At 44.5% G+C, this 26,408-nt stretch overlaps 1 protein-coding gene across 3 annotated transcripts; it reads left to right on the plus strand.

The window, feature by feature from the left end:
• The first annotated feature begins 1,836 nt into the window (after nucleotides 1-1,836).
• Nucleotides 1,837-25,554, plus strand: PLEKHO2 (pleckstrin homology domain containing O2). 3 transcript variants are annotated; one of them, XM_033920975.1, is made up of 6 exons: nucleotides 1,841-2,145; nucleotides 10,330-10,479; nucleotides 15,442-15,558; nucleotides 18,944-19,048; nucleotides 22,410-22,508; nucleotides 23,862-25,554. In XM_033920975.1, the coding sequence occupies exons 1-6, from the start codon at nucleotides 2,137-2,139 to the stop codon at nucleotides 25,008-25,010; spliced, it is 1,629 nt and encodes a 542-aa protein (XP_033776866.1). In that variant the 5' UTR covers nucleotides 1,841-2,136; the 3' UTR covers nucleotides 25,011-25,554. The 3 variants fall into 3 exon arrangements, with proteins under 3 accessions (XP_033776868.1, XP_033776866.1, XP_033776867.1); XM_033920976.1 differs by lacking the exon at nucleotides 1,841-2,145 and adding an exon at nucleotides 10,058-10,199; XM_033920977.1 differs by lacking the exon at nucleotides 18,944-19,048 and having other exon boundaries at nucleotides 1,837-2,145.
• The last annotated feature ends 854 nt before the right edge of the window (nucleotides 25,555-26,408 follow it).

The raw sequence follows: 26,408 nt of genomic DNA on the forward strand, positions 1-26,408 counted from the left end.
TGAAATTACAAAGAGGCTACCAGCGCCTACAAATCAAACATGAATAAAACATAACAGTGATCATGGAAAGCCTCCTAAAATTACTAAAGAGGCTACCAGCGCCTACAAATCGAACATGAATAAAACATAACAGTGATCATGGAAAGCCTCCTGAAATTACAAAGAGGCTACCAGCGCCTCGTATCAAAAAACTATAAATCAAGTCCCATATTTCATCTTACAGAAGAGGTATTTCTTCAACATTTTCTTAAAGCTAGTCAAACGTTTGCTGTCGTAAATATCCTGGGAGCTTATTCCACTCCCGAGGACCCACACACGAAAATATACTAGCTCTAGACGCAGCCAGATGCAGCTGTTTCACTGTCGGAATATAGAAACATAGAAGATGACGGCAGAAAAGGGCTACAGCCCATCAAGTCTGCCCACTCTGCTTACCCACCCCCTGTCTATGCCCTAATGACCCAATTTCCTTATCTTGACCCTCGTAGGGATCCCACATGGGTATCCCATTTCTTCTTAAAGTCTGGCATGCTGTCTGCCTCGATCACCTGCACTGGAAGCTTGTTCCAATGATCAACCACTCTCTCTGTGAAGAAATACTTTCTGGTGTCGCCATGAAATTTTCCGCCCCTGAGTTTGAGCGGGTGCCCTCTTGTGGCCGAGGGTCCCTTGAGAAAGAAAATATCATCTTCCACTTCGACACGTCCTGTGAGGTACTTAAATGTTTCGATCATGTTTCCCCTCTCCCTACGTTCCTTGAGAGTGTAGAGCTGCAATTATGAGTCACCGAGCGCAACATGCGCTATGGTTCGTATGGCAGAATGCCATCCATCAAATGCTTTGGTGCCTTGTGTCTACAAAGATGCGCCATGACCAGTCATTTATAAAGGATTCGATGTTCTAATTTTAACCAATACAAAGATATATAGAATTCTGTCACATGGTCACTCTTTTTTAATCGAAACTGAGTTCGAACAATCGCGTTCTGGGCTACCTGCAGCGCACTCAGTGCCCCAAGGATGGCCCAGCTCATTGAATGAAATTCACTGCCCCAACGGGTAGGACTGAAAATCTGCAGCTCCTTTTATTTGCAAAGCAATAAAACGTAGTGTTTCAGATTTCTACTGTGCCATCGCTCGGACTCGAACACCATCGATGGCACCTAACAACAACAACCCTGCTCTCTGCCCCCACTCGCCTCTTGACGCTCTGCTCTCTGCCCCCAATCTCCTGCCCTTCCCCACAGTATGAGCCCGTGGTTTTAACCCATTGGTTTAAAACAGGTTAAAACCCCGGGCTCACAAAGTAAAAAAAGTTTTAAGCTCTGTAAGCATGCGCAGACCATCTACAGGCAAAGAAGATGGTCTGCGCATGCGTCGGGATTGCTCATCAGTGATCCCTGCGGTCGGTTGGACGCTTCGTGAATCAGCCCGCGACCACGGATCGGATCGGATCTGTGGCCTTAGTGAATCTAGCCTCTAGTTCTGTGGGTGCTTGAGTGCCCCCCAATATTGAGCAAACCCCTTGAATGTGTCCAGGGAGCCCCCCCAAACATTGCTCCTATGTCTGAGGCAATGGGGTTAAGTGACTTTCAGGAAAGTGCATCAAGCACTTAACAGGTAGTGAACGTCTGGAAACGGCCTAGTGCAACCGTCAAGGAGTTTTGCAGTTATTACCTGTTGAACAACCTGTTACCTGATTTTTTCTGAATACAGTAGACTCTCAGTTAACCAGCACCCATGGCGATTGGTAGATGCCGGATCAATGTAGTTTCTGGTTACTGTTAAAAATAGGCCTAACTAATACTATGCCGGACATGTGGGAGGCAAAGCGTGGCTGCCAAGTTTGCATTCCAATTTCTGCCAGGAACTGATTTTATTTTCACTTTTATTACAGTATTTCTTTTTGCTGGTTGCTTGAGAGTTTACTGGGGGCTGTCTGCAAGCTAATGCCCAAATCCCAGAAAAGTCTCGTTTTCAGCTGCAAATCTTGCTCTCTTTCCTCCCACGTGGGGATTTGAACCCAGCCTTCTCTGGGGCGAGGGGAGGAGCAGGGGGAAGGGCTGGCCTCCGATCTTGGGCTCCTCCCTGCCCGGCGGAGCCGGGGACTGGCAGCCGGACGGAGCCGGGTCTCACCATGGGTGATGTGAGTACGGGGCCGGGGGGGGGGGGGAACTTTCGAATCGCACCCCGGAGTTCGCGAAATGCCGCTGCCAGATCGCACGTTCGTACATAGCGGCCACTTGTCCGGCTAGAGCATAACTTAGAGCTCTGGCCACTTCCCCGGTGCTTTCCCTGAAGAGCTTACAGGGGACGGACGAGGAAGATGCAGAAGGAGCTGGGTGGGGTGAGGAGGAAATGAAACAGGGAAGTGAAGACTTACAGTAATGCAGAGGAAGTGTCTTGGGGACAGGAGGTAGGGGGGCACTAGGGTGTCCCTGAAACTACAGGACCTCAATGGAGAACAGACCCGCTTGAGCAAAGAGCACCCCTTTTTGACTACCTAGATTTCAGATCCTAAGAAGTTGAATAAGCTGCTGAGTTTTGGCATTGCCTCGAGTGATGAGCATGAAGGGTTAATGCCCAGCATTCTGGCTTTACAAACCATTTTGTGCTCATTTTATCCTCCCCCCCCCCCAATAGCAGCTAAAATCATTCAAGTTTGGCACAGCAAGGAAGAGTGTGGAGGTGGATAATAGGTAGGGGTGTGTTTAGAGCAGTGACCCCCAGGTCCTGTTTTGAGGCCCTCAGTATGTTTAGCATGATCATATGTCTCTTTAGCTATAAATGACAATATTTTTATTATTAAGACTTAGCCAAAAGGAAAGATTTAGAAACTATAAAGAGTTTTACCTCATCTAATATAATAAAATCCTAAGCCACGCATGCGCACTCTTACCTGCGTGTTCCCATTTTCCGTGCGCTGTAGGTCCCCGCAGGTAGGAGTGCGCATGCATGGCATAGGGTTTTGTTGGCTTCAGGCGGTGCGGAGGCTGTCGGCCGCAGCGGCTCTTGGCGCCGCGGCGGCTGTCAGCGGAGGGCACACGCGAGGTAAGGGGTGCTGCTGGACAGGGGAAGAGACGGAGTGGGGAGAAAAAGGAAGGGACTACTGCTGGACGGGGGAGCAGGAAAGAGGTGCTAGGGGGGAAGAAAAAGGAAGGGAGGCCTACTGCTGGATGGGGGAGCAGGAAAGAGGTGATGGATGGAGGGAAGAGACGGGGGGAAGAAAATGGAAGGGAGGCCTACTGCTGGACGGGGGATCAGGAAAGAGGTGCTGATGGATGGAGGGAAGGGTTCATAGACAATTGCGCGCAAGACAATCGCGTGCGGACAAAATCGCGCAGCGCGTGATTGTCTTGCGCGTTTTTGACCTGTCACCGAGGGAAGAGACGGGGTGGGGGTAAAGAAAAAGGAAGGGAGGCCTACTGCTGGACAGGGGGACAGAAAAGAGGTGCTGCTGGACGGGGGGGAGATTAAAAAAAAAAAGGGAGAAGGGCTGTTGCTGGATAAGGGGAGCAGTGAAGGGGTGGTGGTGGACACAGGGAAGGTAAAAGGAAGGGAGAATGGGTGGACAGCCGAGGAAAAAGAAAGACAGAAATACAGAAAGCGGCTAAGGAGAGAGAGAGAGAAAGAAAGAAAGACACACACATACCCGTTAATGTAACGGGCTATAAGACTAGTTTCTTTAATAAGACATTAACTATTTTTTTTTTCTGAGGCCCTACAAGTACCTACTAATCCAAAATGCGGCCCTGTAAAGGGTTTGAGTTTAAGACCTCTGGTTTAGAAGGTGTTTTTTGTAGCTTCTTTCCTCTGGCACTTTGCTACAGTTTGAGTGTCTTTTGTGTCTGTAGTTCAAAATGGAACAATAAAGCTTTTCAAGTTGGGCACAGGATTCAGGCTGGAGACTGTTATGGTTTGGTTGTGGAGGCGGCTCTTGTTCACTTTATTAGTCCCTACATAACTTTGTTCCTTTTCAAATTTCCCATAATCTGTGGTTTTTTAGTGCCGCTTAGGCCCCAAGACAATGTGCAGGCCAATTGGACGTCCTCTTAGAGCCCTGGATGATCTACTGTTTAGATTTCATGCCATGAATAGAGAAGGATCATTTGCAGAAACCCCCCCCCCCAATAGAGAAGGATCATTTGCAGTAACCCCCCCCCCCCCAAATCCACTTCCATCTCTTGCTTCTCTGGAAGACATCCTCCTGACCTCACCATATACTGCAGCAAAGAGTTAGTTAAGACAGATTTGCTAAGGGCATAACCTTTACCCCTCCATGCTTCTGGCCTTAAATTCAGGTAGCAAAGCACAAAAGGGGGGAACAAAAGAGCATTTAATTAAGCTTTTTGGGAAAGGGTGTGGTGGCCTGATTGTCCACTTTCCAAGAGAACAAAAACCAAAGGAAATAAGGTAAAACCTTTTTATTGGACTAAATGCATTTTATGATGAACTTTTGAAGGTAACCCTTCATCTTCAGATCAGAAAGAAGCAAATGTTGACGAATATCAGTAAATATAAGGAAAACATTCCCAGGAAGAGGGAGGGGTGGGTGGGTGAGCAGGAGACAGAGAGATGACAAAGCAGTTCGAATCTAGTTACGTAATTAATTGCTTTGGAATTGGCATTGGGTCGGTGCTTGTCTGTGTCAGTCACTTGCATTATCTGGCATCAGACCAAGTGACACCCACCCCCCTCCGCAAGTGCAGAGCAACCCCACCCTCCCCTCACATGTTTCCCAAATTCATTTCCTGTTTTCAGATTGGCTGTGTGTTACTCATTTCTGCCTGCTTCAAGTCTGCTAAGCTAAGAAGACAAATTGTTACCCCACAGCTTCAGTGGGTGATGCTTGCTCGGGAAATCCATCCTTGTGCTCAATAAAGCACCTCAAGCTCTGGCAGCTCATAACAGAATAACAACCACCTTCCTGGGGCAAGATTAGCACACATGGTGTTGGACATTAAGGGGCAGATTTGTCAGCATCCATCCCACTTTGAAAAGATCAACATGGGGGGGTTCAGGGGGGGTGTCTGGCTGATGGGGGTATGGATGTAGAGTATGTTTGTGTGAGAGGATGGTGTGCTTGAGCGGGTGATTGGTAAGATTCTGGTTTGGGAGTTTCTATGAGGGGTTTGGTTGGTTGTTATATGAATGAAAAACAAAAAATTTTGGTGGGGTTGACCTGAGAGCCATATCATTTATGCTCTGGGATATGTGCAGCGGTTTCACTGGTTGTGCTTTGCAGTTCTGCTTAGCTTATTGTATTCTTGTTGACCATTGTTTTATTTTCTTTTTGTACTCTTGGTCTCTCTTGTTGACTCATCAATAAACATATTTAAAAAAAAAAAAAAAGAAAAGATCAGCAGATCTAGAGCAAGTTTTGAACTGAAGCAAAACAGCAGCCAAAATTAACTAAAATTTGCCCCAGATGTACTCATGGTTCACTTTTCAGCTTAATGTACAAATGGGAATTGAATTATCCTGGTCCCTCTTGTTTTGTCCAGAGCTCTGTATTTCTGGTGCCGGGTTATGCATCCCGAATTCTCTAAACATTGATGTGGAGCAGAATATTAAGACTAGTCAACAGGGCTGGAAAACTTCCAGGCGCCTGAGTCACAGTGGGAGAAGCAGAATTTGAATGCTGGCTTCCCTGGGTCTCGTCCTGCTGCTCCATTCAGTAGGCCTCGTCAAGAAAAAGAGCGAAAACACCCCAGCCGAAGACAGAGAAAAGAACCAAAACCAAGACTTAGCCCTAAACCTACCCAAAGTTTTCTAAATCTTTTCCCACCCTTGCTGTTCAAATCATGCTAAACAGCAGAAGTGTGGCGGTCTGGTCCTGGTGCCTTTTTCTCTTTACGCTTCCACTGCAGCTAAAACCAGGGCTGCAATTTGACACTCTGAGCCTTCAATTCCAAATATCTGTTTTTCCCTCTCTGCGTTATGTTCTTCTCCTACACATGTAGTCTGCTAATTGCAGTGACTGTCTTTGGCGGGGGGCCATGCACCAGCTGTATAATTCTGGGCTCTGAATTTGGCCCTTAAACAATGGTCATAACTCCCTCCTCTCAGGAATTTTGGGATTCTGCAGCTGACTGAGCGATCAAGATGGGTTTCATCCATGTGCACAGCTCTTCCCACTGATCCACCTGAGCAGCCTTTGAGACCCTTTTAAAGGTCCATATGAGAGGGTTTGTTCTTATTCTCTCCATTTTAAAAAATGGGATGGGATGTAGAACATGATAAGGGGACAGAATTTGCCCTTGCGGATAACCATTCCGTGTCATTCTTTAGTGTCCATCTCAACCTCAGTCCTTCTACACCAGCATTCTTCAATGCAAAGCTTGAGGGTCAGTGACTGGACACCATCCCGTGTCATTCTTTAGTGTCTAACTCAACCTCGGTCCTTCTACACCAGCATTCTTGTTCCCCCCCTTCCCCCTTGGCAACACCCAAATGTGAAGAGTCTTGGCTCTTATAACTCTGACCAGGGATAGCTCCTCTACCAATGAGATTGTCTAGTCTACCAACCAATCAAGAGGGTTTTTTGCCCGATTGGTTGAGGTACAGTTATAAATGCTGAGGCACCATGTTGGAAGGCTAAAGTTTTACAGGAAGAAGTAGCTACAGCTCGTTTTCTAGTCCTGTTGCCCTGAGGAAGTGGCAGATGCCACAAAATGGAGGACTGTCGGGAGGACTAAATTTAATATACTGTGCAGTTGTGCACTTGTGGTTTTGTTTTTCCCATTGATATTGAACTTCAGAGGGTTTTTTTTATGCCCGTGATGTTTTGTGGGTAGAGCTTTTGGGGGTTTGCTTTGGGGTTTTTGTGTACCAAGAATTGGAGTTTTTTCCCTCTGATGTTCTTCAGAGCATGGTGAATGGCAGTTCCATCATAATAGTGGAGTTGTATCCATACGTGCAGAGTAGGGGAAGTGTTTTGATATACGTTTATATTTGATAAAATAGAGGCTGACCAAATTTCAGTTTTGATTACAGTGCTGAAATCCATTTTCTGCCTGGTTTAGTTTTGGCCGAAAGGTTGCAATCTTTGTTTCAGTATTGGCCAAAACTGATCGTCTGTTTTTGACGGAAGCTGACAATTTGTGCTTTGCCCTGTTTGTCTCTTTCCTCCCCTCTGTCTACCTACTTGTTTACATACAAAGTACATAAAAACATAAGAATTGCCGCTGCTGGGTCAGACCAGTGGTCCATCCTGCCCAGCAGTCCGCTCACACGGCGGCCCCCGGATCAAAGACCAGTGCTCTAAATGAGTCCAGCCTCACCTGCGTACGTTCCAGTTTAGCGGGAACTTGTCCAACTTTGTCTTGAATCCCTGTAGGATATTTTCCCTTATAACAGACTCCAGAAGAGCGTTCCAGTTTTCCACCACCATAGATAGACTCATTAACAAATTAATTATCCATACAGTTTCAACATCATCAGAGAGCTACCAGTTTAAGAAAAATGCCTTAACAAAGAGATGAGTTGGTATAGATTTTTTTAAGGCTCTTCAGATCTTGACACAGCCTCAATGACCCATTTAGATAAGTCAATAATCGAGGATCTCCTACTGATATTGCTCTTGATTGTAATTTTTCAGAGCATTCAGTAATAAAATTGACTTGTTTTATTCTGGATTGTGCATCAGGCTGGTATAATGTCCACGGTGTAAACCAGTATCTGGACTATCTTATTCTATTTTAGTAAGAATTTATATCATGCTTATCCTTGATCAGTTTCATAATTAAATACAAAACTGGAAACATCTAAATGCTACTTTGCCTTGTTACTCGTGCACATAGTAAGCATAAGATGAACTTAAGAGGTGATAGGCTCAGGAGTAATCTAAGGAAATACTTTTTTACAGATAGGGTGGTAGATGTGTGGAACAGTCTCCCGGAAGAGGTGGTGGAGACAGAGATTGTGTCTGAATTCAAGAAGGTGTACGATAGGCATGTGGAATCTCTTAGAGAGAGGAAGAGATAATCGTTACTGCAGATGGGCAGATTGGATGGGCCATTCAGCCTTTATCTGCCATCATGTTTCTATAAAAAGCTTGTAATCAGGATTATTTTTACACTACAAAGACCCTGTCAGAGGATATTTAACTAACTAAATCTACACTGACTTGGAAACTTAAATGTACCAGATTTGTTGAGAAGTCCTTGTTAAAATTACTCTCCCAGTTTTCAGCCTGTATCTGTAGTTCTCAGGGGGCAATGATCTCCTGTGGTTTGGCACAGGGATGTTGATTGCAAGTTGCCCCCAGATTGGGAGCCCGCTAGGGACAGCTCTGCATATATGTCTAATAGTGCTACAGAAATGCCAAATTACCCAACTCTAGGCTGGAGATCTGTGACCGGGCCTGGTTTTGAACTTACAACCCCAAAGGAGTGTGGAAGTTACAGCGTTGGTTTCAATGGGCTGGAGAAGGTCAGAAATCCAGGTCTGGCCAAAAATCTCCAGCCTGGAGCTGGGTAACTTGGCATCTCGGGTGCTATAGAAATTCTAAGAAGGAGCAGAGGAAGGCCCATAGCCCTGAAGTTAGAAGGACCAGGCTCCCCTCTCCTAGGGTTATCAGATGTCCGGATGTACCTGGACATGGCCTCTTTTTAGAGGACTGTCCGGGTGTCCAGATGGCTTTCTCTCCTGTCCAAGGAGAAAATGTCTAGAGTCCTACTCTGTTTGCCCTGTCCCCCATCTAGCTCCAGTTCTGTTGAAACTGAATCTTCAGGCTGGCCAGCAGCAGCAGTGAAGTGAGCTTGCTACCGTTGGCCTGCTCCAGAAGCCTTCTCTCTTGAGCGACTGCCTGTTCCCATCTAGGCAGAATGCTTCAGACGCGGCTTCCAGGGCAGGCTGACAGACCTTGCTGCTGGTTGGCCTGAAGATTTAATTTCAGTGTGGAGGTAGGTTGGGGACAGGGGAGAGAGAGAAGCACTGTCTTGCAAGGGGGGTGGGTTGGAGGGAGGAAGACACAGAAAAAAGCACCCATGGGGGGAGGAGGTGGTGGGGGAGAGAGTGAGAAGCACCCGTGGAGGAAGGCTTGGAAGAAGGGAAACAACAAAAGGGTACAGAAAATGGGGAGACTTAGGAAATGGGTGAAACATGGGGTGAGGCAGAGGTGAGACTGGTGAAAGGTGTGGGGGCAGGGCAGGGGTGAGACTAGTGGGAGGCAGGGCTGGGGCAGGGTAAGGGGTGGAGTCTGTGTCCTCTTTTTGACTTCACAAATCTGATAACCCTACCCTAGAGTTGTCCTGTCTGAATCCAGTCCTCTGGGTGATGGCTTTCCTGCATCGGTGGCTTATGGAGGCTCTTGGTGTGGAGTGGGGCTGGTTTTATGCTCCTAGATCATCTCCAAGGTGGCCTCAGCAGAGAGCAGGAAGGCACCTGACAGGGCTACAAGCATAATCCACGGCTTCAGTTTTACCTAATGTGACCATTCGTCCCTTTTTTAGATTGCCTGTTCCGTTGTCCTCAAGCACAGCTTCGGGACGCCGAAAAAGCATTCTGAAGCTGTGCGTGGGGACAACGGGACAGGTGAGCAGAGCCTGGGATTTCTCCCTGCTTCCCCAACGCCGACGCCGCAACAGATCAGTTGCGTGCAGTTTTAGTGATCAAAATGTGTCAGTTTTGAGACTTTATATCTGCTGTCTATATTTTGCACTATATTTAATGGGTTCTGGGGGTGGGGGCAGGGAGGATCCAGGTAAGGGTCCAGGGGAAGGACCAAGGGGGGGGGGTCTGTCCCATTTTGAGGAAAAAAATAAATGGTCACATTAGTTTTACCCTACCTTAAAAGCTACGAGTTTATTATCAATGCTGTGTGGTGAAGATGGGCTGGCTGTGTTCAACTCTTATCTATTTGCTAAGCAAAATGTGAAGGATCAGCCCCCCCTCCCCCACAAAAAAAGCTAGCTTTCTCAAGTAAAAGTTGGATCCTTTGATCAGTTTTGTTTCCCTACTGCTTTAAACAATGTGGGATGGGATGTTCTTTTATTTCGCAAAACTGAAAGTGAACAGGAGGGCTGGCCTTGCGGTTTCCTGTCGTACTGCAATCCTGTAATCACAAGAGAAAAAAGTCTGAAAATGTCTCTCACTATCGCTAGCAAACAATCATAGACAGGTGAAGCCTCCCTGGATTCCTTGGGACGAGGACCCGATACCACTCACAGGGACCCAGACAAGGAACCCGCTGGAATGGTATTTAAAATCCAGCAGATCTTTGTTTAAACTGGTTGCTGAGATCCAGGATTCATGAAACGGGCCAGATCACTTTTGGTGTGTTTTGTAATGTGGCTTATTCTGTTCCGTTATCCTTCTGTCATTTCAGGGCGTACTGGAGGATGGTGAAAAACCCAAAAGTTCTCACCCTGCAGACAGGGCCGGCTGGGTTAAAAAGGGCGGAGGAGGACTGCTGGGCTTGTGGAAAGATCGTTATATCCTGCTGTGTAAAACCCAGCTGCTGGTGTATGAAAATGAAGTAAGTTCAGCACCAGTATTCCTGGGGACTGGATAGTGTTAGGGTTAGTCTTACCAGCTCAAATCCAGTTTAGACTAGGAAGGTGGGCCATATGCAATGAGTTATGGTTGATTTGATTTGGAACAACTTACCAATCTATCTACGTGGAGAAACCTCATTAGAAAAATGTAAAAGCATATTAAAAGTCACATTTGAGTCATAGATAGGATAATTCATCTATCATTAATCCCAGGCTCAAATACCTAATTTTAACCAGACCTTATGTATAGGTCACAGTCTCCCCTATCCTCTTTTTTAGGCTTAGCCATATTTTGAAAACATTCTTCACCTCCTGATGTTGTTTTTTCCCTAAATGTACTCTTACTTTCTTCAAAGATTGTAGTTCACCCCTCTTCCCTTTTGTATCGCTAATTACTTGTTTTATTTTTGTCTCCTATTTTAAATTGTCATACGCATTGAAGTATTTGATATTGCGTGTACAACAAACTTTTAATAAACTTGAAACTTTTTGTAGCTATTCCACCACACTCAAAGTGGTTTACGTACAGGTACTTTAAGCATTTTCTCTATCTGTCCCGGTGGATAGTGGAGGATTAGGTGACTTGCCCAGGGTCACAGAGATGCAGCGTGGGGTTTGAACCCACAATCTCAGGGTGCTGAGGCTGTAGCTTTAACCACTGCGCCACGCTCTCCTCCAATGCAATATCAGAAGTGAGCCAAGTATAGAACAATGAAGCCATTGTGACATCACTACTGAGGTTGGCTCTTAGGCATTGGTGGAATGAGGCATTATGACATCACAATACGAGCTCTGGAATGTTGCTGCTCTTTGGGCTTCTTCTAGGCATTAGGACATCAGGGAAAGGGATTGGGACTTGTATATTGCCTTTTTTTTACTTATACAAACACACTCAAAGCGGTTTACATACAGGTACTTCAAGCATTTTCCCTAACTGTCCTGGTAGGCTCACAATTAGAGATTGACATGGGGAATGTTTACCGCGGCAAACCGTGTTCACCGCAGTAATGGGGACATTAGCAACTGGTTTACCGCAGGAATGGGGACAAGACCTTTCACTGCCCTGTGGAAGCGGTGAAAAGTCTTGCTCCTGTGGTAAAAAAATTGCGCCTGTGTCAGACTCGGCATCACCTCCCCAGCTCCTCTTGGGCCTATTTTACCTTCAGGAGCCAGCCATGCCACGATGAAGACAGGAGGAACTCAAAACCAAAGCCTGAGACCAATGTTATTTGAAGAATAACATTACCAGACAACAAAAGGTAGAAAAAAAAATTATTTTATATTTTGTGATTAGAATATATCAGATTTGAAATAAGTATCCTGCTAGAGCTGGTATTAGACATAACTGGGGACCACAAAGTCCAGGCTGTGCTTCTTTAGCTTCCAGCTGGCTTAGGGCTCTCTCTCTGACCAGGGAGCAGTTGCCCTAGTTGCTCTCCCCAAACACTGAAGTATTCTGTTAGCTTGATTTTTCTATGTAGCATTCTGTAGTAATTTGGTTTATTCAATTTTTACAATAGTGGAGGAGATATTTGTGAAAGAGAGGGGAGACAGGGGTTTTGTTGATCCTTGCTCTGTATTATTTGTGTTTATAAAATGACAACTGTACAGAATAGTCTCTTTTTATACTTTAATAAAATAAGTTCATTATAAAATCATAACTATTCGAGGCTTATGCAGGTAGGATCTGACAGTTTGCAGGGCGGGGATAGGGACTGAGTTCGCAAGGACGGGAACTGAGCTGGCGGGGATAGGGCGTGAAAGGTGATAAATTTTTCTCCCGTGTCATTCTCTACTCGCAATCTATCTAATATACCCAGGGCAGTGGAGGATTAAGTGACTTGTCTAGAATATCAACATTTTTAACAATAACATCAATAAACACATAGTGAGGGTGAAAAGAAACGAGAGCTCCAGTACAATTTAAGTACAGGAGAGGAAACGCGAGACCTGTCGCCCTTCATCCTAAATATCCATCTATGTAATGGAGGAACCAAGACAAGGAACTAGAGCAGATGTGCTGATGGCCTAGGTCCAACTTGGTGACTTCTGATACACCCCCTGGCCACTGAAGAGAGAACAGTAGCCTTTGTCCGCCAGGCAAGGCTCAGGGCTGGAGATGCCTGTGAAGACTTGGCATTTGCCGTTCACTCCATAGGCTGCTTTTCAGTTGTAGCTTTTGTCATTTCGGCTCTACCATTGCATCAAAGGAGCTCCCCCTCCACCCCACCCCCAGCTGAATTACGTCCACTTGGGTGCTTAGATCCGTCTCGTCATAGCATTGCTTTTTGAGTCTTTCTTTCCCAGCAAAAAGACAGGCCCAGTTCCACTGCTGTTTACTTTCTGGTTGGAGGAAGTTGGCAAGGAACAAATGGATGTTGTAGGGTTTTTTTGTTTTTTTTTAGTTCACTTGGAGAATGAATTTTACAAGCCAGGCCAGTTTCACAGCTGTCCCTTGAATGAGTGACAGGCTTCCAGCTGTTTGGAATGGGTGAGCTGTGGTTGTTATTGTCCACCCTAAAGAGAGGGAAGGTGACATTTTAACTTTCTCCCCAATGCTTATCCTGTGCTTTTTTGTGAGCTTTTGATGACGTTTGAAAAGAACAGGAAACATTAATAGATAACCTGCCAAAAGGATTTTGAGCAGCAAAGTGCCTCAAAATCCCCGTTCTCTCCCCAGCCTGTTGTGTGCAGAGGAAGTGAGACACGCTTGATGTGAAGGAGAAGTGATTCAGAGCTGAGCTCTGTGGACAACGTCAGAAATTCCCTTGTAGCTCTGTTTTGAGTCTCTTGCTTCTGCTGGCCGTGACCAAGGGAAATGAGATGAACTGAAGGAAGTTTGCTGCTGCTCAAGGGGGATGTGTAAGTCCACAGGCCCCAGATGTTGCAGCCTGGGCAGATGCACATCTGCTTTTCAGCACATTCTAAAATCTGTTGTTTGCACTCAGTTTGCCTGAAACCCAACTCTGGCTTTGCTGGCCAATGACCACACTTGGCAATTTTTACCTTTTAAATCCCAGGTCTCTGTCTTTAAAACTGGCCTGGGCTAAACATATGGCATGAAAGGACTAGTCTGGTAATTAAACAGTAAGAACATAAGAATAGCCTTACTGGGTCAAACCAATGGTCCATCAAGCCCAGTAGCCCGTTCTCACGGTAGCCAATCCAGGTCCCTAGTACCTGGCCAAAACCCAAAGAGTAGCAACATTCCAGAATCCCAAAGAGTAACAAAAGATTCTAGAACCCCCAAAGAGTATCACGATTCCAGGCAGAATCTCAAAGAATAGCAAGATTCCGGAACCCCAAAGAGTAGCAACATTCCAGAATCCCAAAGAGTAACAAAAGATTCTAGAACCCCCAAAGAGTATCATGATTCCAGGCAGAATCTCAAAGAATAGCAAGATTCCGGAACCCCAAAGAGTAGCAACATTCTAGAATCCCAAAGAGTAACAAAAGATTCTAGAACATCAGAGTCTCAAGATTCCAGGCAGAATCTCAAAGAATAGCAAGATTCCGGAACCCCAAAGAGTAGCAACATTCCAGAATCCCAAAGAGTAACAAAAAATTCTAGAACCCCAAAGAATCTCAAGATTCCAGGCAGAATCCCAAAGAGTAGCAACATTCCATGCTTTTGATCTAGTCAAGCAGTGGCTTCCCCCCATGTCTTTCTCAATAACAGACTATGGACTTTTCCTCCAGGAAATTGTCCAAACTCTTCCTAAAACCAGCTATTCTATCCGCTCTTACCACAACCTTTAGCAATGCGTTCCAGAGCTTAATTATTCTCTGAGTGAAAAAATATTTCCTCTTAATGGTTTTAAAAGTATTTCCCTGTAAGTTCGAGTGTCCCCTAGTCTGTAATTTACACTGCTTTGTATTTCTTTGTGCTTATCATAGGTACTTATCAAATCGGTTATTAGAAACAAAAGTGTTACCTGTGTTTATTTTGTAGAACTTTTAATATTGTCTCCACGGTTGCTACTCTTTTTCTAAAATACAGTATTGGGTAGAAAATGACACGGGGACAAAGTTTGACCCTGTTCCCACAAATGCAAACTCCATCTTCTTGCGTAGTTTTTCAATGAGGAGTGGAGAGTTCCATCTTCCCCACAACCAAAATAATTTCAATGAGCTCAATCAAAAGTCAAACAAATGATAATTTTTGCTTATGATCATGAAGGCATCATCATCACAGACAAAGTTCTATGTGGAAGAAGTGTCACAGCAGTGCATTATCGTAATTTTTTGCAGAAAAATGCACAAAACCCGACCTCAGTTGCTCTTGGCTGAGCCACTCATTCTTCACGACAACGCTCGTGCGCACATAGGGAATGTCGTCATTGAAAAACTACGTGAATACGGCTGGGAGGTGTTACCTCATGCTCCCTACAGTCCAGACTTTGACTTTTTCCAAAGTTGAAACAACCTATGCGTGGACATCGTTTTACATCTGTGGAAGAGCTTTCTTCCGCCGGTACCTGAGCCATTCGGCAAGTAAACAAAAATGGTGTCTTAGATGGAATAATCTAATCTAATATTGTGCGTCGCTCAAGGCGACTGTAAAGAGATGCAAGAGAGGAAGAGGAGGGAGAGAGGTGAGGTGGATAGGTAGGAGGGAGAGGAAGGGGAGAGTGGAGGTGGGAGGGCAGAGGAGAGAGGAGAGGAGAGGGTAAAGGATATTAAGTATCGAACAGATGGGTTTTCAATTTTCTTTGGAAGATGATGTGGCAAGGTTCCTGGACATTGGAACTAGGTCATTGCATAGCAGGGAGACTATATTGAAGGATTGTAAAGAAATACTTGAAAAAAATAAAAAAATAAAACATGTTAATTAAAAAAAATAAAAATAGTGTGCATTATTTATGAAATGACCCTCGTAATTTGGGTTCTGTTACTCTTGGGCATGTAAGGTAGATTGTAAATATGTTTTCTTCCTTGCATAGGATGATCAGAAGTGTGTTGAAACCGTGGAGCTAGGGAGTTACGAGGCCTGTCAGGAGCTACGATCTCTCTTGAAGAAGAAAAACCGCTTCATTTTAGTTCGATCCCCGGGGAACAAGGTAAGCTATCAGATGCCTATCAGATGCTGACTCTGTGCTCTGGCCACCAAAGCTTTCTCTCTCTGCCAGCAGGGGGTAATTCTAGACGTGAGCCTGAGGATGGCTGGTAGGAGGGAACCTAGAAGCCCAGGTCCAGTATAAAATATTGACCCAACCCACATTTAGACATTTGCAATAGCAGCAGGAGCATGCACCTAAATGTGACAGGGACATATGTAATTTGCGCTACTTTGTAAATTACATGTACATAAGAAATGCCTTCACCGGATCAGACCCCAGGTCCATCTAGTCCAGCGACCCGCACACGCGGAGGCTAAGCTAGGTGTTCCCTGATGAAGACCTTGTTTACCCATATCCCTCAATGTGATTTGCAAGAAGGTGTGCATCCAACTTGCCCTTGAATCCCAGAATGGTGGTCTCCGTCACAACCTCCTCTGGGAGAGCATTCCAAGCGTCCACCACTCGCTGTGTGAAACAGAACTTCCTGACATTTGTCCTGGGCCTTTTGCCCCTCAGTTTCAGTCCATGACCTCTTGTCCGAGTCACATTTGACAATGTGAATAACGATGTGTCCATGTCCTGCCCGTGCTCCACCCCATGCACACCCCCTTGCAAATACACACTAAGTTTCAGAATAGTGCGTAAGCGCCCTGCTAGCTCTTACGTGGGACCGTGTGCACACATGCCTCTAACAGCTAGTTCTACGCTTTTGCACAGATCATGAGCACCCAGTTTTGTAGACTTGCTCTTTTAATGTCTTTTCCAGCTGCAGGTGGGACTGGGTGAGCCTTGGCCCCTCTGCTTTCTGGTTAGGCCCAGCCCAAGTGAATGAGAGAGCTAGAGGCGGCATCTGCATCTTGTGAGAACGCAGGGCCTCACCCAAACCTAGAAACCAAAGACTCGAGTCCCGAAGCTCAAAGCTAACTGGGCTTGCAATGTTTCATTTAGATTTGGTTTTAGTCCGTTTTGTGTCACACTCGCACCATAATCGCATCATATTATTCAAAAGGCATACTCACACTCTTACATACTCTCAAAGGACCCCAGAAGGTTTATAACCAAAACATGGACCGTGTTGGGTCCACACCATACCCTTTTTACTGTGTGATATATGGATTCACCAATTGACTTTCATCACTTCTATTTGTGAAGACTTTTATCAATAATTTTTACATCATGACCTTCAGTTCCACACTTTTGTTTTCCATTTGCTTCTCCATTTTTTCTGTGGAACAATTTGGAGGTCCTCTTTGTTTTGTTTTTGGGTTTATTTTGAAGCCTCTCCAAGCCCACGCCATTGCTGTGGTGTAAACAAAATTTTAAAAAAAGACTTTTCCTCTCTCTGTTAAGACCTAGCTCACACTCGCTGTCTAACACCAGATCTGGCAGGATACACATTTCAAAACTGACATATTGCAATCATAAAATAGAAAATAAAAATACCTTAAATAAATAAATAAATAGTGCAGTTTTAGAAATTCCCTCCTTAAAAGAGCAGCCTCAAGGTCCAGGTTAGCTGGGTTATGGAGAGAGCTGTCGTTTGTAACCCCCTCCACCACCATCTGTCCCCTCTTAGTGGCAGATGAAGGCTGTTCTGAGTGACCTAGAAGCCCAAAAGGAGCAAGAGGAGTGTACAAATTCCAAAGAGTTTGATTTTAATTTAATATTGATTTATTTATTGGGATTTATTAACTGCCTTTATGAAAAGAGTCACCCAAGGTGGTGTACAGCAGCTATAAGTCAACATAAATCTTTCAATTTAAAAAGACCAAATATAAATATAATGAATGAGGAAAAGTCAAAATTAGTAAATTGAAACTTAATAGGACTACAATTGATCAGTTTCAAAAATATACTTATTAATAGCACTGAAATTCAAATGAGAGATATGATACATACTAAAAGGGAGACATAATCTTATGAAGCACAAATCAGAACATTCAAATGACATAGAGATGATGCTGAAGCTTTTCTATAATACAGCTTATCCTATAGCCGAATTGTCTAATGCAGATATTAGATGGGGACAAGATGGCTGATACTGAGTGCATTGGGATAAACAGGTGGGAGGCAAACTCAAGACAAGGAACTGATGTTATCTTTGCATACCCAAAGATAACAGGCTGCAGATACAAATCATACCTGGACAGAACCTTTAAGTTCCAAGCGAACAGACAGCAAGTTTGGCTGAAAAACTACATAAACAAACCCAATCTGTCATACAGTGCATTCCGAAAAGCGATCAAAACCGCCCTCTTCGCCAAATTCATTGACTAAAACTGTCCCCTCCCCCACTAGGACTCCCCGCTGTAAACGCCTTTTCTCTCTCTCAAGAAGCTCCTTTCATGTATTCAGGTATTCTCTACCCATAGAACTCCACTTAATATGTTAGTACCAAAGCATTCAGGTACTCACTATCCATAGAACTCCAATTAATACGTAAGTTTCCCTTTTAGATTATTGTTTAATATTTAGACTCATTGTATGGTATTGTACTTAGACTTACTGTATTGTATTGTATTTAGACTCATAGTAATGTATTGTATCGTATTGTATAGAGACTCATTGTTCGGTATTGTAAGTAGACTTATTGTATTGTATTAAGACCTTTTGTTATTCGCTGAATGTCCAGCCTTCTTACAATGTAAACCGCCTAGAAGTTGCCTGACTATGGCGGTATAGAAAAATAAAGTTATTATTATTATTATTATTATGATTTAGTTAGTGTGTGTGTGGCCAGCTAGTTCTGGTGCAGAATGAGTGTCTAGTCCAGTGTCCCGCAAACCTTTCGGCGCCGTGGCACACTAAACCCAGTACTGCGGCCCAAAAGCACCCAGAAGTGCACGGACGGCGATGTGATGATGTTATACGCATGCATGAAACATCACGTCAATGTCCACACATGTGTGGAGGCCTTCCGGCCGCAACCCTGAACATGTCACTTTTTTGGTGGGGGATCCTCGAGGAGAAACGAGGAGAAAGGCCGGCAAGGAGGGTCGTCGGCACGAGCTGACTACCTACAGGATGTGCCTCTCGCTGCGAGAGTCAGCCGATGTCTCGCGTCACAAACTGTGCGATATACTGGTCTAGTCAATCACCCTTTCTATTAAAGGCTTTCACCTGCTTCTGGAAGTAGAGGTAGTCTGTTAGACGTAGCCCCTCTTGGAGTAAATTCCAGAATGTGGGGACTCCGCCTGAGAAGGCTTCTTTTGATGAGGACCTCAGAGGTCTCGACGGTGTAGGCTTGTTCTTTAAGTATTCTAGCTATTTTGTCTGAGAACCTTGAAAACCAAACAGAGAGATTTACATTTAGCCCTTTAAGGTACCAGTAGCGAGTGTAGTTTTGTGTAGGAAGCTTACACACAATTCCCACCTCTCGTTGCAGGTGCAAGACATAAAATTTCAGGCAAAAAGTCTGGAAGAAAAGGAAGGTTGGATAAAGGCACTCAATGAAGGGATCAACAAAGGGAAAAACAGAATCTTTGATGAGGTAAGGACATCTTGATGGTTCTCTTGTTTCGCTGGGTTTGGAAGTGGAGTTGACTTGACCAAGTTTGCTGCCAACTCCATCCTCCTCAGGCAGGCTGACATTAACTACTTTGCAAAGGAATGCATTTGCATCACGGATTTGTTCTGGTGCCCTCAGGGCAAGATTCTCAAAACTTTTAACACCGTTGCTAAACTGTTTTCCGGGGGTTTAGCCTACATGCATTTTAGCGGCAGGTTATCAAAACGGATTATCTTTGTCTTTAGTGAGGTTTCTAGCAGTCTCCGACAATGGCATGCAAATGGGCTCTTTAACATTGAAACGAGCCCTCCGATGGATTCTTAAAAATCGCCCAAGCATTTTCAAGGAGTGCCATTGGCTTTTGGCGACAAAAAGCATTGACTGGTCCGGGGGTGCCATTACAGTGCCAGCACTTGTGTTTTGACTGTGGCTAATGGAAAAAAAAAAAGTGTATCTTATATATTAGTGGAGGGCAGTAAAATCACGCTTCTTTTGAGTTTTGGGGAGAGACAGGCATGTTTCAAGCGCGCTTGTTAAAAGCCAACGTTTCTTCTTGAGCGCGTATATGATACCCTTGACTTGTGTGTTTCTGGCTGTGGGTCTTGATTAAATTTTACATTAAAAACAAATTACAAGATTTACCTGAATTATAGTAGTTTTTTGGAGAGAAAGGCATGTTTTATGCGCGACTGAAAAAAGTCGACGTTGCTTCTCCCCTCCTCTCCCTTCCATTCGTCCAATAGTCCAGCAGGAGAGTGTGGTTTGTTTTTGGTTTTTTTTACAGCATGCAAATGTAGGAAATCTTCGCTGCTGTCCACCGATCTTATTTGCATGTGTGATTTTTTTAAAGAATGTCTCGGGTTTTTAGATTCAGTATCAAAACGGCTGCAATAGCAGGCCTTCGCTTTTTAACGTGGGTTTTTGAAAATCCTTTGCCCCCTTGTTCCCTGTAATTATTTACTAGGATACTTATATTGATAAATCTATGCTGCATTTCCTCTCCTGCTGACCCCAGAGCCAGTCAGTTTTTCAGGGGATCCATAACAGCTTTCATTTTAGTGTGTATTTATTTATAAGGTCAAACACACCCTACTGTATGTCTAATCACAGCGCTGGGCCCCTGAAATGCAACATCAGCTACCTCCAGTACTGAGATCATAATCAGCTGGTGCACATTCGCTGTGCTGGAAGAAGAGGGAGGGGGGGAAGCTGCAACCAGGCGCACCGTCAATGTGACGATATTGGTTTCCAAAATACAGGTACAGAAACATGAAATAAAAATTTTTTAAAAAGTGGTTTCTTCTTTGCTGAAGTTGGAGTTTCTCTTCCTGTATCAGGGAAGACATAAAAATTATTCCTCATTTCAAAGTTTAGCAGCATGCACAAGAAAAACTTTTACTTCCCTTTAATTGTATGCTTAAATCCTTTTCTTACAAAAAGTGCATGCACATGAACAAAATAAGTCACATTTTACTGCACCCACTTTGTAATGTTTGGAATTTCCCCACTTCTCCTCCCTGCCAAGGTAATCTACAAGAGAGTTTTTTCTGAAATAACCACCAGCACCTTGAACCCAATCTAATGCCATCATCTCCCCAATATCTTGGGGTCCCATCAAAGGTCAATGGCAGTTGTTGTTAGGAGTTTGAGTCCTAGCGACTTGAATTACAGATCTAAAAAGAAATTGGTTTTGTGCTAGTCTGGTGAGGTCGTCCCCATGGTTGTTTTCAACGTGTCCAGCCATTTGCTTGCTGGTCGGGTTGCTCTTTCTCTTTTGACGATGTGACCAAAATCAGACAGTTGTAACTTCATCATTTGGGCTTTGAGTGACATAGCCAGTCTGATCTCTTCCAGAATCAATTTGTTAAGTTCTTCTGGCAGTCCACGGCATGCAGAAAATCCTTCTCAAGCACCAAAACTCAAATGAGTCAATCTTCTTTCTGTCTTGTTTCCGTAAAGGGGCATATTCGATAGTCTGAGGTTGGATGTTTTGAGCAAAATGCCCACAAACCCAGTAGGAAAAATGTCCATTTTCAAAACTTTTAATTTTTGAAAATGAGCTAGTTATAAGTTTTGGTCCTTAGGACGTCTACCTTTTTTGCCCATTTTCAAAAATAAAAACGTCCACATGAAAAACACAAAGAAACAAATTTTGTAGACATACCTTGTCTGATGGCGGCAGAGAAATCCCATCAGCTGAGCCAGTTTCAGGGATTCCTGGTGACTCAGCTGATGGGGACTTCCCTTGCCAGGATCAGCTGAGCCCTACACCCCTCCCCCTCCCATACCCCTGATATCCCAGACTTCCCCTGATATCACTGCCCCCCCCACACACACCCAACATTCCTGGGTCCCCCTCCCACATCCCCACATCTCATCCTTTGGATGAGAAAACAGCAGGAAGGAAGCCCATCCCTCCTGCCTACAGGGCTGCTTGCTGCAAATGACGGGGCTTCCCCTTCCATCTTGGAATGCAGTGGGAGAGGCTGAAGGCCTTGATTGGGCCTTTACTGAAAGCACAAGTCAAGCAGCCTACAACTAAGTAAAATTTTAAAATAGGCCAGATTCAATCATGCAGACAAAATAGAGAAATTTCCAGTTGCAGACGGTGCTTGGTTGGGGCTGCAGGCATGATAACCAGATCATAATGTAAAGTTAATAGCTTAAATATTACCAAAAAGCTTGTTGGAAAAGGTGAGTCTTTAAACCCATCTTAAACTTTTGAAAGGATTGCTCAGAAGGTAGTGATTTTGGAAAAAGAAAGCACTTTGTCTGGTCAGAATGAAATATTTGTATCCAGGACCTGGCTAGGGGTTGGTACTGAGTATCTGGGTCCAGCAGTGGCCACAGTGACTGCTGCCCGCTGAATGGTGACACAATGTGACCACAGTAGATCTCGAGAAATCCCCTTCATTTTGTGCAAGAGACACACTTTAGCCTGTCTTGTTTTTAATGTTATAATTCTCTGCAGTATGGTATGCATGAGAATGCTGAAGTGAATGCATTTTGCATGGGTTTGGACTGGGAAAGGCACAGCAAAATTAAACGTGTCACAAGTATTCTCAGTCTCATTTTAATGACGCTATATTCCTATTAAAAGCCACAGACCTGCGAATAAGCAATTCCCATTCTCTCCCGAGGGTGGCAGCACTCCCTGTTCCCTGGAGGAAGCGACTGCACTTCTGCGCGCTATCTTTTCATCATTAACTCACATGTCAGGTGTTCCTCTTATTTTCTTTCCTGCTCTCTTGCTTTCTTGCAGTGTCATGTCTCTTTAATTCATTTTCTCTACCTTTATGCTCCTGGGTGGTGTGCATCTAAAAAAAGTTTGTTTGTTTTTCAGGTCACAGTGGACAAGAGTCTTGCTTTGGAACATGTGACCCGTGACAGGGCAAAGATCAGCCATGGACGTAGACCCCCAACCAGAATTCATCTGAAGGACGTAAGAGCCCTCCTGTGAGCCTATGACAGCATTTAGAATATCTTCCAGTTAGAGAATGACACGGGGACAAATTTTTCCCTGTCCCGTCCCTGTGAGTTTTGTCACTGTCTCTGTCCCTGTCCCATTCCTGTAAGCTCTGCCTTAACCACACAGGCCTCGAACACTTATGATTTTAAAGTGTTTGAGGCTTGTGCAGATGAGGGTAGAACTTGCAGGAATGGGGCAGGGACAGGATAAGAGCTCACAGGGACAGTTGCAGTAGTCTAGGCGAGAGGTGATGAGGGTCTTAGCAGTGCGCTCAGAAAGGAAGGATTGGATTCAGAACAAATGCTAGGAAGTTCTTCTTCACTCAGAGGGTGGTGGACACCTGGAGCTCGCTTCCAGAAGAGGTGGTAGAGCAGAGTACGATTTTGGGTTTCAAAATGGGATTGGACGAGTTTTTGAAGGAAAAGGGGATTGAAGGATATAATTAGAGGGATACTATACAGGCAAAATGTCTTAAATAATAGATAACTTACAGGTCATTGACCTGGGGGGGCCGCCGTGGGAGTGGACTGCTGGGCATGATGGACCTGTGGTCTGACTCGGCAGAGGCGATGCTTATGTTCTTATGAATGAGAGAGATGAGTCAAAGATGCCCCCTAGGTTGCGAGCTGATGGAACAGGGAGGATGAGGGTGTTGGCCACAGAAATAGAGAATAGGGGGAGAGGAGATGTGGGAAAGGATTGCTCAGAAGGTAGTGATTTTGTAATTTCAAAAGAAATGGCATGGATGGACAGACTGAATTGGTCATATGGGCTTTATGTGCAATCACCTACTGGCTGGACTAACTCAGCAAGCCTGTGACCTGCTGTTAAGAGCTGTGTCCCTTCTCAGTAGTTCATCATAGTAACATAACATAGTAGATGACGGCAGATAAAGATCCGAATGGTCCATCCAGTCTGCCCAACCTGAAACCAATGTAGATATATATATATATATTTTAAAAAGCCTAGAGCTGTTTTTATGAAGATTTTCTCTATAAGAGAATGTGGTTTTTCAACAAGACCATAGAGACCTAGACTATGAGGGCAGATCTGTGTCCTGTTTCCTCTCTTGATATAATTGTATCTTTCCCTTATTGTAGGTTCCTTTCATTATTTTACATTGTATTTTAATTTTGTAAACCACTGTGACCTACTCACCAGTCCAGGTGACAGATCAAGATGGTAATAAACAAACATGATGCACGGAAGTGTTTGATTAGTTGGATGATTAATGCTCTAAATACTGTAATCAGAAGAGGTTTATGGTACTGTTTTCCTATAAAAAGTCCTCCTACCTGCTGATAATATTGTTCTTCTCTGTTGTAGGCGGCAAACATTGCTTCAGATGGAATAATGAGATTAGATCTTGATTTGATGGACTTCGGTGCTGAAAACTTTGCCCCAGCTGCCAATGAAATTGCAGATGTTTTACCTGCCAAGGAAGCTCCAAAGCCTCCGATGCCTCCTGTAAAACCAAATGATTCTCCTGCTTTGGAGACATCACACTTGGGCAATGGTGGTATATCTGAAGAACATCCTCAAGCTCCAGCTACTCCATCTAAAACTCTTAAAGAGAAAGCTTGGAAAGACAAACTTGGCTCCAAGGAAGATGTAGAATTAAGCAGCAATGAAGTCCTTACAGAGGCAAATACCAAGTACAGCGAAGAGACTCCAGTTCCTCCCCCAAAGATCTTATCAGACAAACTCAAAGTGAAATGGGAGGAGCCTTGTTCAGAGCCTGAGCTCATTGAAGAACCGAAAGTCAGCACCAGCAGAGAGAACCTTGCTAATACCTCTGCCAAAGATGCAGGGAAACCTCCTGCCCCTCCACCAAAAGTAAAATTGAAAATACAGGCCGATGGAATCCAGAGCAGCCAGAGCAACCTAGAAACTACAAATCAGGACTCAAGTGCCCAGGTTTCTGCAACAGATAATGAAATCACAGATTACAGCAAAGAGAACACTTATCTTAAGGACGAGCTGCAAACGAAGGAAGACAATGAAAAGGAGGTCGACTTAGCTAGCGAGGAGCAACATGTTCTCACTTCAGGGAATGAAGATGATAAAGAGGAAAGCAGATCGTGCAAACAGACGGGAAAGTTCTCGGTATCAGGGGCAACCTATTCTGTCCTTCCCAAATCTCGGAGTTCCTCTTTAGGAGATCTTCTCTCTGAATCCAATGATTCCAAGGAAGGAAAGGAAGGGCAGCTTTTACACTTAAGAAAACACCATCTGCACAGGGTGGAAATTAAACTAGCCAGTGGGCAGGAGAAAACAGAGCTGCTGCTGCAGAAGGTGCAGGACCAGGAGGGCAAGGGATCAGAGGTAAACACTGGACTGCTGTTGAGAGAGGCTGTGCAGGAGCTCAGGCAAGCTACCAAGGCCCTGCAAGAAATAAAAAGTCTCGGTGAACTGGAGAAGCCAAAAGAAAAGCAGAAGTGCCTAGTGATTCTTCACAGGAGAAGCTTGCCATAAGGTGCAGCCAAGGGTCCTGTCTGGGATTTCTCCGTGCAAGTTGGTTAAGATGTCTTCTCTGTGAGATCTGCAATTGGATTTACTAGGGGACTGCTCCAAGTTCATGTGTCTGTGGGAGACGTCATTATTAAGCGTCTTATAAGGAGAAATCAAGAGGGGAGTTGGGTAGCGAGAATCCTTTTGAAGATCTCAGGGCAAAGAACAGATCCTTAGAAACTCTGGACCATCCTCTGAGTCTGGCACATGCTTTGCAGCTACTGATGCATGAAATAACTTGTGAAGGAGATACAGCAGGGCTAGAGCATGAAATTCATCTTGAAACACTCGCTCAGCCCTGTCTACATCAACCCAGTTTGAATGATTTGGTATAAACAAATTTTCACAATGAAAATAGTGACATGTTCTAACACTTCAGTCAGGTTTCCACTATTGGTTTCTCTTGGCGGGGAAGAAAGAATGTTGACACTCTGAATAATACTTTCCATCAGTCATGACTAGACTTTCAGAATTATTTGTCTGCTGTAAAATAAATACCTGTATATAATATGTAAACCGCTTTGACTGTAACTACTGAAAGGCGGTATATCGAGTCCCATCCCCATCTCCTTTATCTTTTCCCTAGAAGAAAGGAAGTGGGTCTAATAATCTACTGAGACATAGAAAACCAGTTTAAAAGGGTTGACAAACGTAATTTTCTGGATATGTTTTTAAACTATGTGGAACTGGGGTTGAGATCTTGGAGCACAACATCAACGACTGTGTGCTAAGTTACAACCTTTTCTGAAAACACTCGCTGATCGTGAAAGCTGTTCATATCTCACCAGGGCTGTCCGAAGGGCAATGTGAGTGGTGAGGAGGGGTGCAGAAATCACACCCCTCCATTGAGAAGGATGGGGCACTAGGTGTTGTGCGATTCTGGTTCAGGGTACGTCTGTGTCTCACGCCTGCTTGAGGGTCTCATTTTGTACTGCGGAGTGTTAAGTCTTTGAACAGAGAATTGCAGTGTCTGGCTCCTCATGCTGTCAGTGCTAGCAGGATCTAGAACCCAAGAAAAGGTTCTCCCCACGTGACCCAACTAGCCTTGGCAGAGCATTCACTTTCAGGCACAATCTGTACAGATTAGGGCTTTCTACTTGGTGTTCAGAATCTTGAATTTCAGCCACTAAGTGCAGTTTCTGTTTATTCCTTTGATATACTGGCTTTTGGCATCATATCCATATTGTAAGATGTTATCAGGAACCCTCTGCTAGGATTAAACAAGCAGATCCCAAGACTTCCCACAAACTCTCAGCTCTGTGTGTGTCCTGTTTAGATCAGAGGCACTGCACTCACGCTCTCTGATTCCAAAGTAAGTTTATTTTGCATCATGGTGTTCCATTGTTTTTATCAGAGTTATTC

This window comes from Geotrypetes seraphini, chromosome 14 (genome assembly GCF_902459505.1).
Source record: "Geotrypetes seraphini chromosome 14, aGeoSer1.1, whole genome shotgun sequence".
Lineage (NCBI taxonomy): Eukaryota > Metazoa > Chordata > Amphibia > Gymnophiona > Dermophiidae > Geotrypetes > Geotrypetes seraphini.